Here is a 12,247-nt window from a genome sequence, read left to right as displayed (position 1 = left end):
GATGGCAATCCAAGACAATGCAAATATTCAAGCTGCTGAGTCTTGCTGAAGAGGCAGAGAAAGACATCTTTAATTGGCTGGGTTTCATTTGTAAAGATGGCAATTTGATGGAGAAGTTTTAAAAAAATTGCTAGGACTCAAGAAATTGTTCTGAAATAAAAAAATAATCCTCACATCGTTTATAATATAGAACCAAATGCTATTTTTTATTGTCACTAAGTTTTTACAACATAGGTAATATCGCAAAGCCCATGACAGGACTAAAGGATCACTTTTAAGAAATTTTATTAGTTTTGATTTTTCTTTTAGAACTTGTAATCATGTTCTCTATTTCTTCCCAAACCTCCAGTTTTCTCCTCTAACAGTAACAATATAACATCTGACAAAATTATCAGAAAACTATCTTCCTTTTTCTGGTGCTTTTTCCTTTTCATTCCTTCCCTCTCCAGTCAACATCCAAATTAATACTCTCAAGCTAGTTTGGTTTTTTGTTTGTTTGTGTGTGTGTGTGTGTGTGTGTCATGAGGCTTGAACTTTGTGCCTGGGCGCTGTCCTTAAGCATTTCAGCTCGAGGATAGCAATCTACCACTTGAGTCACAGCACCACTTCGGTTTTCTGAGTGGTTTATTTGAGATAAGGGTCTCATGGATTTTCTTGCCCTGGCTGGCTTTGAACCGTGATCCTCAGATCTCAGCCTCCTGAGTAACTAGGATTATAGGCATGAGCCACCGCTGCCAAGCTTTTTTTTAAGCGTGTGTGTGTGTGTGTGTGTGTGTGTGTGTGTGTGTTAATCTCCTATCCCCCCCCAAAAAAATTCAGAGCCATACAAAGTACCATTGAAATATTTATTTACTGCCTCTCCCACCCCAAGGATCGTAAATTATAAAACATCTGTTGTAGGTAAAATTTTAAATAATTTCTTCCAAAGATTTCTTCTCACTTTGTAAAGTGTATGATCGCTTCTGAAGAGAAAAGCTGTTCAGCTACAAATGAGGCTGTTTGGGGAAAGCTCTCATCTGCCGGATTACTTGGCAGTGTATTTGGCTGGTGAAGGTTGTGAGAAAGGGGTCACCTTTTCACTCTTTCTTTTCTACTTGATGTGTAAGGCCTCCAAATCCAATGCCTGTGGGGCCAAAATTTTTGGCGTAGCAAACTGAATGAGAACAGGAAAAAGAATTCATTGATTAGTACCATAATTTCAGGCCTTCTGCCTGCACAACATCCTTTTACATATTAAAGGCAACCTTTTGATAAATATGTGCATAAATTAACTTAGATAAATACTTATCTTAGGTCTGCTAATAAAATTTTGTTTATACTTTTAAAATATATTATTATTATAATTACATAAGTCAGGTAATGAGTACATTTCTTTTTGGACAGTGTTACCCTTTACACTTTTTTGCACTTTACCATTTCCCCAGACATTTTTCTCATTCAAGACTGTATAATCTGGTTCCAGGTCATCTTCCCAGACCCCACCACTGCTTTCCTCCTGCTGCCTGGCTTCCTCCCTGCACTCCGGACACACAGACTTCTTGCATTTCCTAAAATATACTATGCTATCCCTGTTTAGAGATCACTGCTTCTTGTTTCTGGAGTGCCTCTTCCCACACTCATATCTGTCAAGCCCTGGAGGAACCATGTCTACTGTATTGTTGACTTTTTTTTTTTTTTTTGTCGGTCATGGGCCTGAACTCTGGGGCTGGGCACTCTCCCTCAGCTCTTTCAAGGCCAGCACTCTACCACTTGAGCTATAGCACCACTTCCAGCTTTTTCTGCTTATGTGGTGCTGAGGAATCGAACCCAGGGCCTCATGAATCCAAGGAAAGCACTCTACCACCAAGCCACCTTCCCAGCCCCTACATTGTTCACTTTGAAATACAATGTTTACATGTTGATCTTCCTGCTGGCTGTTGCAAGATTTTAGGATTTTAAGGTTATGAATGCTGAGGACCCCCTATGGCTTCTTTCTACTTTGTGTCATATGGTGAGTTAGTTTCTACCCTGTTTCATCATAGGAAATGTTTTGGCAAACTAGTTTTATGAGACAGGGTGTCTCTATATAGCTAAGGAGGATCTAACTTGAGATCCTCTGCCATAGCCTCTTGATACCGAACCTCCATACTTATATTATTGATGCCCTGAAATCCCCTTTCCGTTACTTCTGCTCTATACCATTGTATATATTTGGAGATTCTCTGGGGTTAAAAACACATTACCCTGGCCCTAGTGCATTTTTTTCCTTATCATTAGTAAAGAGCTGAGCCTTACTATCTATACATAGGAGGGATTATGGAGGCAACTAAGGGCAGAGGCATCAAATAGGAAGAAAACCAGTAAAGTCTCTGTGATTACTAAGTGATTGGCAACATCACAAACAAATGTCAGGAGGAAAGAAGATATATTTTGATAAACCCAAATACCACTATCTCTACTCAAATGGAGAAAGGATTTTGGGGTTTTCACAAGGGTCCTGGTGCTGCTATTTGTTTGCTCTGAAACCTGTTCCAAGACCAGAGGTAGGACATTATTTCTCACCCAGGCATCAGCTGCACTGAACCACTGAGCATCTTATCTACAAGCCAATGGTCCCCTCCCTCCCAGGTTTTCCCCAGTAGGGTAGAGAAAACCAAGTGTTCTCTTTAATTCCCTTAGGCAGTTTTGTACCCTATCCTGAGAACCCAAACTTCACTCAGACTGAGTAACTCCACTCCTGGACAATATAGGCCTCCAAGCACAGAGACAACTTCCCCTCCCAAGGGCCCCTTCCTGGCAAAAAAAAAAAAAAATCTCAAGGAAGACTCAGAGCTACTCACCTTTGCAATAAAGCTCTCCATCTTTATCAGTGACATTCGTAGACTCCAGACTCTTCCCACAGATGGCACAGCGGAAACAGGTCTTATGCCAAGGCTGAGGGGCACAAAAGAGTTGCATCTCAAGGAGGTAGCAGCCCTAACTCCTTTGTATACTGGAGAGCAGTATACAAAGGAGTGCCGACTCTTAACCTTTCCCTTACTGAAGGGGATCCTTAAACAACTTTCTTGGGTTTGGAAAAAATGAGATACAATGAGCATTTCAAGTTGATTTATTGTGATTTTACAACTGTAGTTGTTTTTTCAGAAAACACAAAACTGGAAACGTTACCTCAGGGTGAAAAGTTCCAAAGAACAAACTGGTTAAGAGAGGACTTGGGGAAAATGGATAATGTTTATATTGAATATGAAAGTAAGGGAAAAAGTGAAAAGCTAAGTATTTATCCCGGCTGACTTTGTTGTATGGTCACCTCCCACCTGCACATCTGCATGTCTGGTAGGCACAGCTTGGAGGTTCTCATGTCTGTAAAAGGCTTTTCTGCATGTGGAGAGATCTATGCTTTAAGTCAAACTTCTTTCATGGTTCCTCATTTAGTATTATCAGTATTTTCCTCTCCTTAGGTGCAACTGCTTTGGGAAATACCTTGGCTTTGTAGGATAGTGTACTTTACTGTCTTTAATACTTGATGACTTTACTGAAAGCCAGGACATTTGTAAGTGAGGATGCCTCTCACTACTGTGAGGTGGTTGCTGTGTGATGGCCGCAGTAGATTGAATGACACAGTGGTGACAGGTTTCCAGGGCTGATGCCTTTCTGTAAAGATTGTGGACACTGCTAGGGAGAGAGGGGGAGAGGAGTAAGGGGACATTGTGTGCCTTTATATCCCCAAGACCTACTAGTAACTCATTCTTGTTGCTGCAAACCACACCCATTCTAGCTTTCCAAGTGCACTGCTGGTGCACAATCACCACCTGGGATAGTGGATGAGGCTCTGTAGTACCTAAACAGGAAGGGGAATGAAAAGTCTGACCCTCACCTACCCACAGTTCTTACTTTTTTCCTTTTATTCCACTCAGCTGATCTGGTGTAGATGAAGAATCCCACCTGGCTCACACACAAAAGACCTTACCTTGCCACCTCCCATGACTTTCTCAGCAGCATAGACTGACTTTCCACATCGAGGGCACTTCTCTGACTCTCCAAACTTGGCAGTGAACTTGGAAGGGTTGCTGGTGGTTGAGCGTGCTGGCTTTGGGGATCTGGTGGGAATAGGCAAACTAATGAATTGTAGCTCTTTCTTGGCACACTTCTCTACGTCTCTTTCTCCTAACCTGGAAAATGGATGTTTTTCGTGGAGCTTCCAAGAGGATTGAATGAGGCAAGTGAAACTATTGAGAACATTGCCTGCTTAGCCTGTACAAGCTAATAAATATTAGATATAATGGACTTAAATTTTCTGTTAGCTAGTGCTTTATGTTCATATATGTTCCTGTTATTGTCAGAAATACACACATTGTGTTGTTTTGCTGTGCTTGTTTAGACTTTTCTGTAGTGTCTTGAAGTGTAGTTTATCTCAAGGGAGTTGTGAAAATCCCAGGGAAAATTGGATCTTGATTGTTGGTGTTAATCAGTTCCTGGCATATCATGTCCCCTGGGCTGTTTCATTCCTTATCACACAATTCAACTCCTTTTGCATCTAGAGGTCACCTGTACACGTGAGAACAATGCCCAAAATTCTGTTTTTATATCTTTTGTTGTTTTCTTATAAACTATGTCACTTGTGCCTCACTATAACTTTAAGAAGAGGGCAGGGCTAGGTGGAAGAGAGCAAGGATCAGAGGTTTAACAAGTCCAGACAGTGCATTATTAGTCACTTTTGTTACTCTTTTCCTAAGGTTGGAAAGGAAATTTTAAATAATGTGAGGCAGACAATATAGTTTGATAACAATCTACATCTGGGATGAAGTAAGGAGAGAAATTAAAAGGACCGGTTCTTTCCTTGTAGTGAGTAATCATATATCCTTCCACTTTTCTAGGCTCCATGGTGGGTTACTCTGCTGAAGGGACCTTTGTCTCTTCAGTGACCTAACTGCTCTCTGGAGATATCCATAGGACTATTTCTCAATTGGGCTGAACCGTTCTGGTTGGTCCCACCATAGAGCTGTCCAGTCTGCTGCAGCAGACTAACTACCAGCAGACTTTGCTCTGTCTGGACTGGAGTCAATGTGATCATCATGAAAGTGGACCCAAGGGAGCAGACTGGTGGATAGAGGTGGCCATTGTGATAGTATTGGGGGAAGTCAAACACTATACAGGTGGCAGGCAGCCAGGGAGATTCATAGAACAATCATTATTGATTGTTTACTCTTGAGGATCAGCCCATCCCCATGGACACCTCCACCTGTGATACAGACATTAGTCATCTTACAACCAAAGAGAAGAAATCTTTTGGTGACAAGCATGCAGAGAATAGCCATTGCTGTCCTGCAATATTTATGTGATTTACACAGGAACTCTCAAAGGAGAAGAAAAAGACTCGGTGAGTTTTTACAAAGGTCAAACAATGGAACATCTGTAAATTCTGGGTTTTCTCTTGACATGCAGACCAAGAGCCATGGTATAAAGTAATTGCCCTTTAGAAAGGCAGATAATTTAAAAAGTCTTTGGAGAGATGACACATTGTTAGAACTTGGTCAGACTAAGTATTCCTATTGTTGGCAAGTCAACAATAGAGTTCATTCTCTCACTTCCAGAAAACGTTGCTATGGGAACAAAATGAACTGTCCTGATCATTGGAAACGCTAACCAGGGAGGGAGAAAGCATAGCAGTAACTCACTGTTGGAACTGCAGGCCGAGGTGCTCCCCTGTGTCGGTGCTGAGGCAGCCAGCACCTTGTCCGTACCCGATCCCTTTGGGGCCATACCTGCGCCCATAGCAGACCTTGCAGTAGATTTCTGACTCATGAGCTGCCACTGTGGTGCTGTCAAGAGCCTTCCTGCAGGCCACTGCCAAGGAAAGGGAGAGTCAGGGAATTGGGGTTAAAGTCCTCTCCTTTCCTGTACCCACAATGCCATGCTTAGAAGGCTGTAAGCCTCCTGGCCACAACATCTGTCCTGAATCATAGACTCCAAGAGGTCTCAATTTTAGACATGAGGAAATTGGGGCACAGAGAAGGGAGAAATAATGACATGTTCAGTGTATCCAACGTGGAAAGGGCAGAGGGTAACATTAGAATCAAAGTGTGCCTTAGACCTGTTAATAGTCCCTGAACAAGTCACATCAGGGAAGTATCTGTGTGTGTGTGTGTGTGTGTGTGTGTGTGTGTGTGTGTGTGTGTGTGTGTGTGTGTGTGTGTGTAGTTGGAAGAATTTGGGGGCAGAGTGGAAAAGGAAATTACTTTTTCCCCTTCCATATAAGAACCAAGAATGAGCAGTTTCTATACTTACACTCTTTAAAATATTAAAGGATATTCAAGGAGACAATGGATGTTGAAACCAATTAGTTCTGGAGACAAAGGGGCAGATCTGGCCCAAGGGCCCTTTATTCCACTGGCTGCTGTATATTCCACAAGTAATAAGAGCAAATCCCCTACTTTTCCAAAGACAGGGTTATAGGAAGACTCTTTTTTTTCAAACTTGAAAGGGGAAAACATTTTTTTTTCTTTTAACAGTATTTAGAGTCAAACCAAAGGCCATGCACACACTAGCCATTGAGCTAGCCCAAGGGAAAAAATACAACTTTTATAGATATTAATGAAAATATTAGTTATTTAATAAACTAGACAGGAACAGTTATTTCCTTGGAATGTTACTTGTTTCTAATCTCACTCAAGTTCAGGGAATGATTATGTTTAATTCTTTCTTTACAACTTCTCTGCCACAGTCACTTTTGGGACAGATGACCTAGATTTGCTGAGCAGCTCACCTTCACTTCCCTCTGGGGTATGCACTCTTCGAGAGGCAGCCCTCTTTTGTGTTTTGTCCCTGATTGAGAGCCATCACATAAAAATTGTATCTCAATAAAAAGAACCTATTAGCATAATATGTATGAAGTTAGTTGTAAAATACATAGTTTCCTCAGCGTAACAATTCACTGTATTACTTTAGAACAATAATCCTTAAAATGTTGTTTATAGTAAGCCAGTTGTTTACATGGATCTTCATTCAAGGCCAGCTAGCTATGTGCCTGTCATTCTAGCTATAGTAGGGAGGCATAAATTGAAGGGTCACATTTCAGGCAAGCCCAGCCAAGATGCAAGACTCCATCTGAAAAATTACCAAAGCAAAAAGGACTAGAGACATTGTTCAAGTGGCTGTTCAAGTGGCAAGATATCTGCCCACCTAGCATTATGCCTTCAGTTCAAATCTAACTATTACCAATAACAAAAGTTGTTTTTAGTGATACTTAGAATAGCAAAGTTGTATCCCCAGGAATAATAAATTGTGCATTAAATTTGTCTCTTTTTAAGCCAGTTCCATCAAGTGATCTCTATAAGCAATCCATCATGGAATACGGTTGTTGCAGGTTAAGAAGCCTTCCTCAAGGGATTTTTTTCTTTTAAAATTAACTTATTAAATTAAATAAGGGAGTAGAGGAAAACACAGATTATAACTAAGGTAGGATTAGCAAGGGGTTGATGGTTGTGGGGCTTGGAATACAGACAGGGAAGTTTATACAAGTATATGTATGGTTACTATATATGGGTTAAAATTATTTTTAACAAAAATGTTTTTAATGTAATTTAGAGAATCCCATAGCCCGAGAGAAATTATGAGGCTTTGAACAAAGGGCAAGTCTTGTGAATAATCATTTTTGGTAGAGAATGCCTCAATGGGCATAGAAAGTCTGTCTTGTTCTATCAGTAGCCACTCTTCACAACAACTGCTCACATATTTGTTGATGATCTAGACATTGAGTTTCCAGGAGGATGAGGCCTTAATATCCTCACAACATAGCAGAGAGCCTGGGGCCAAAGTCAGTGCTCTGTAAACATCTGTTGAATTAATGAATAAGGGAAGGAACTGAATGTATGTATCACTGGAGATCAGTGATTTGTCCACTATTATTCAGCAATAAGTTGCAGAACCATAGCTAGCCTCAGATCCTTTGACTGCCTGTCCAGACAGCCTGTGCCCTACATGCCCTAGTTGTGGCTGGTTCTAGCTTCTGACCAGCTTTTGTACACAAGCTATGCTATCTAATAGGATAGACACTAATCACATGTGTTGGAAATACAAAACGCATTACCTGATTTCAAACACTTAGTACAAACATGAAAAGAATTTAGAATGTTTCATTAATAATTTATATCTAGCTGGGCATTGGTGGCTCACACCTGTAATCATAGCTACTCAGGAGGTGGAAATATGAGGATTCTCAAAGCCAGCCTGGGCAAGAAAACCCATGAGAGACTTATGTCCAATTAGCCACTAGAAAACTGGAAGTGGCACTGTGGCTCAAAGTGGTAGAGTGCTAATCTTGAGCAAAAAGCTCAGAGATAGTGCCCAGGCCCTGAGTTCAAGCCCTATGATAATTTATATCTGATTGTACATTGAAATCATATTTTAGGTATATTGAGTTAAATAAAGTGTTTCATAATTTTTACTTTTTTTATTTTTAAAACTAGTTATGAGAACATCTAAATTTATATATGTGGCTTATGACATATTTCAGATAGTGCTGGGTGGAAGATTAGCTTAAAGACTAATTATAGAGATTTACTAAAAGTTAGGAGAATACTGGTAGGAAACACTGACTCTCTGAATTCTATTTCCAACTACTAGAAGCTTCCAGTAACTAGGTAAATCTTGTAAAGATAATGTAGAAAAGTGTACTCCTCTCTAGCACCTTTATTTTTTTGTTGTTGTTATTGATGGTGGTGGTGGTTTTGGAGCTTGAACTCGGGGTCTGAGAACAGTCCCTGAGCCTCTTTGAGCTCAAGACTAGTGCTCTACCACTTGAGCCACAGCACTACTTCTGGTTTTTGAGTAGTTAATTGGAGATAAATGTCTCACAGGGACTTTTCTCTCTGAGCTGGCTTTGGACAACAATCCTCAGAGTAGCTAGGATTATAGGTGTGAGCCACCAGCACCCAGTTCTCAAGCACCTTTCTATCTACTACTTCAGCTCCCCATCCTACCTACAAGTTGGATTTAAAGGGATGTATAAGCCAGGTGTCTGTGGTTCACATCTGTAATCCTAGCTACTCAGGAGGCTGAGATCTGAGGATTGCAGTTCAAAGCCAGCCTCTTATCTCCAGTAAACCACTAGAAAACCGGAAGTGGTGCTGTTGCTCAATCAGTAGAGTGCTTGCCTTGAGCTGAAGAGTGTAGAGACAGCGCCCAAGCCCAGAGTTCAAGCCCCACAACCGACCAAAAAAAAAAAAAAAAAAACTGTCTACATGGGCTGGAAAGGTGGGGAGGGGGGGGATTTATAGCCAGGCTCCAGTGCCTCACACTGGAAATCTTAGCTACCTGTGAGGATGAGATTAGGAGGATTGCAGTTTCAGGCCAGTGCAGGCAGTAGTCTTCAAGCCTCCATCTCAAGAAGCTAGGGTTGTTGGTATGTACCTGTCATCCTAGCTTGGATATTAAGCCTAAAATAGGCAAATCAAAGTTGAAACATGCACTAGATGGAAAGAAAGACCCTGTCTTCAAAATAACTAGTTCAGAAAAGGACCATTGGCAGAGCTTAACAGTAGAATGCCTGCTTAGCAAGCATGAAGCCCTGAGTTCAAACCTCAGTACCATTTAAAAAAAGAAAAGAAAAGAAAAATATACCATCAGTGATTCAAATCCCTCTACCATAGATCCATTGAACTGGATAGATCTATGTTATGGAATAACTCAAGGTAATTGTGTAATAGTAAATAATAAAGATGAATATGAGTGATACATAAGACAGCTTTAAAAGTAATTACTCAGGCTAGGTGCTGGTGGCTCATGCTTATAATCCTAGTTACTCAACAGACTGAAATTTTAGGATTACAGTTCAAAGCCACCCTGGGCAGAAAAGTCTATGAAACTTTTATCTCAAATTAACTACCAAGAAGCAGGAAGTAAAGCTGCAGTTCAAATGGTAGAGTGTTAATCTTCAGCAAAAATATTAAGGGACAGCACCAAGGCTCTGACCAACACACACACACACACACACACACACACACACACACACACACACACATACACACACACACACACACACACACACACACACACCAAGGCTCTGACCAACACACACACACACACACACACACACTACTCATCATTAAAACCCAGAACATCAATAAGTCTGCCAACCCAATCATTGGGAATAGTCTCCCTTTTCTTCTATAATAATTGTTTGCTGTGGGAGCTAAGAGATCACGAGACTAACCACAGCTGAAAAATGATACTATTTCTGGCATCATAAAGGATGGAGTATCTACTTGTTCTAATAGTTGGAGTTCAGCCCTGTTTAAAACCTTTTGGAGCTCTGTGGGCATTTTGCAATCCCTAGGCTGGGGCGTAGTGATTGGGGGAAGTCTAGATAAGGGCAGGACCTGCTAAATTTGCAGCAAAGCTAGTCCTTGAGTCAAACCTACAAGAGGCAAGCTGAGAAGGAAAGTGGCCATTTTAAAGCCATGGCTAGTTTTCCTAGGAACAGGATCACTAGCAAACTGTAGAATGCTGTCATGTCAAAGGTCTCTGGATTAGAAGTCTGAATGTCCAGGAGCTGTTCCTAGTTCTGCTGCAGATGCATACAATCTGGGTGTAGAAATGAGAAATGGCTTGTCTGCAGTTACATGCCAGACTATCAGGTAGTTCACAGTGTCTCAAAGTCCAACCTCATAACCACCGTCACCCCCCACACCACCACCACATACAGTTTTTTTAACATTTGTAAATCTGTGTCTGGTAGTTGAAAGGGAAGATTTTCTTCATGAAGTTCTAGTGTCCAGGTCCTGAATGTATGAAATGGCATGTGTTGTCCCTGACAGACATAGATTCTTTTCTTAAGAAAGACCAGTTACAGCTGGCTGGAGTGACAGCTTGTCAGTAGAGACAGTACAGCAAGCCAAATCCTCTCTAGTTTCAGATAACTACTGCCTTTCTCTGCCAAGTTTTGATATTTTGTAAATGTCACCACTACTGGGCCAAAGTTTTCACCACAGAGGCAGAAGTAGACCAGCTTCTCTTGACTTTGGGCTGGATGAGTGATTGGAGAAAAAGTGCTCAGGTGAACATGGCTCCGTCTTTAGGTGGAGCTCAAAGATGGTATTTCTCACAAGTGCCCTGGCCATGCCTAGGTATACAGACCACACATGAGAACCCTATGTCAGAACTTTGAAATATCCTCTAGTCCCCGCATTTGCCTAACTCACTGCAGTGAAAGCAGGTCTTGTGGAAGCTCCTCCCATTGCACTGGATTTCTTCTGCATGGTAGACGGTCTTTTCACAGGCTCCACATTTTGCTCCTCCACCCAAGTTTGGCATCTTGAAGACTCTTGGACCAAGACAAAGTCTAAGAGGATATAAAACAAATACCCTAAATTTAGGTGATCTTTACTGAAGTAGTATCTTGATGTTATCTGAGAACCAGGATCCAGCCCATTTTTGTTTTTTCTTTGGTGCTTCATTCATTCATTCATTCAGAGAACAGTTACCATGTGCAACTAGCTCAGGCACTCCAGTGGTTTTATGTGGTTACTTTATTGAGTAGACTCTCTTTCTACTTCTGTTACATTTCAAGAGTATCTTCCCTTATATACCTTACAGGTTTCCAGTAGCAAATGGATGACTAATTTTTTTGTATATAAAAATCTATGTAAGTATTTTTTAATCTAAGATTTAAAATTTAACCCACTAAAAGTGGGAGTTACCTCTCAAACTGGCATTATCTTCCTATCTAATGAAGTATTTCCCAAATCATCTTACCTCTTGCTAAAATACAAATTCTGTCTTTGTAGCTGTGGAAACAGGCCATCTTATTAGTTTTTATAGTGGACTATCCTTACAATAGCAAGGTATTTATCTTGCTGGTAAAAATATATAATACATCGTATTTCCAGTTCAGATACATTGCTTTTATCTGTCCACCCTATGTACATTGCAGCTCTCTATGAAGATATCATAAGGAATCTCAATGAAAGCTGTTTATGATAAGGAGCTAGGGAGCAGGTAAAAAGAAATCAATAGAGAAGTCTATTCTGATCAAAATGTAATATATGCATGTCTAAATATTATGGTATAATACCCCTTTATACAATTACTCTCCCAAAAAGGAATGAATGGCAAGTAGAACAGGCTTTATTGTAAGGATTAGGTACTAGTGAAAGGGAAAGAACTAATGAAAAAAGTGAATGGGAATGCATATGGCTGGAGTAGTTTATTTGTATGAAAGTAGAACAAAAAAAGCCTATTGAAATTGCTTTAGATGTGGGGAGGAAGGGAA

The 12,247-nt window shown here is 40.7% G+C and overlaps 1 protein-coding gene across 3 annotated transcripts; it reads right to left on the bottom strand.

Annotated features, from left to right (window-relative positions):
- Positions 1–814: 814 nt before the first annotated feature.
- Csrp3 (cysteine and glycine rich protein 3) lies at positions 815–11,308 on the bottom strand. 3 transcript variants are annotated; one of them, XM_042691518.1, is made up of 5 exons: positions 11,178–11,308; positions 5,655–5,823; positions 3,947–4,076; positions 2,820–2,913; positions 815–1,153 (listed from the first exon to the last, which is right to left on the bottom strand). In XM_042691518.1, the coding sequence occupies exons 1-5, from the start codon at positions 11,287–11,289 to the stop codon at positions 1,077–1,079; spliced, it is 582 nt and encodes a 193-aa protein (XP_042547452.1). In that variant the 5' UTR covers positions 11,290–11,308; the 3' UTR covers positions 815–1,076. The 3 variants fall into 3 exon arrangements, with proteins under 3 accessions (XP_042547452.1, XP_042547453.1, XP_042547454.1); XM_042691519.1 differs by having other exon boundaries at positions 3,965–4,076; positions 11,178–11,289; XM_042691520.1 differs by lacking the exon at positions 5,655–5,823 and having other exon boundaries at positions 11,178–11,289.
- Between the last annotated feature and the right edge of the window lie 939 nt (positions 11,309–12,247).

This window comes from Dipodomys spectabilis, unplaced genomic scaffold (assembly GCF_019054845.1).
Source record: "Dipodomys spectabilis isolate Male_0828 unplaced genomic scaffold, ASM1905484v1 ptg000145l, whole genome shotgun sequence".
Lineage (NCBI taxonomy): Eukaryota > Metazoa > Chordata > Mammalia > Rodentia > Heteromyidae > Dipodomys > Dipodomys spectabilis.
Note: the sequence above shows the minus strand (reverse complement) of the source record. Positions and strands in the feature narration are given on the sequence as shown.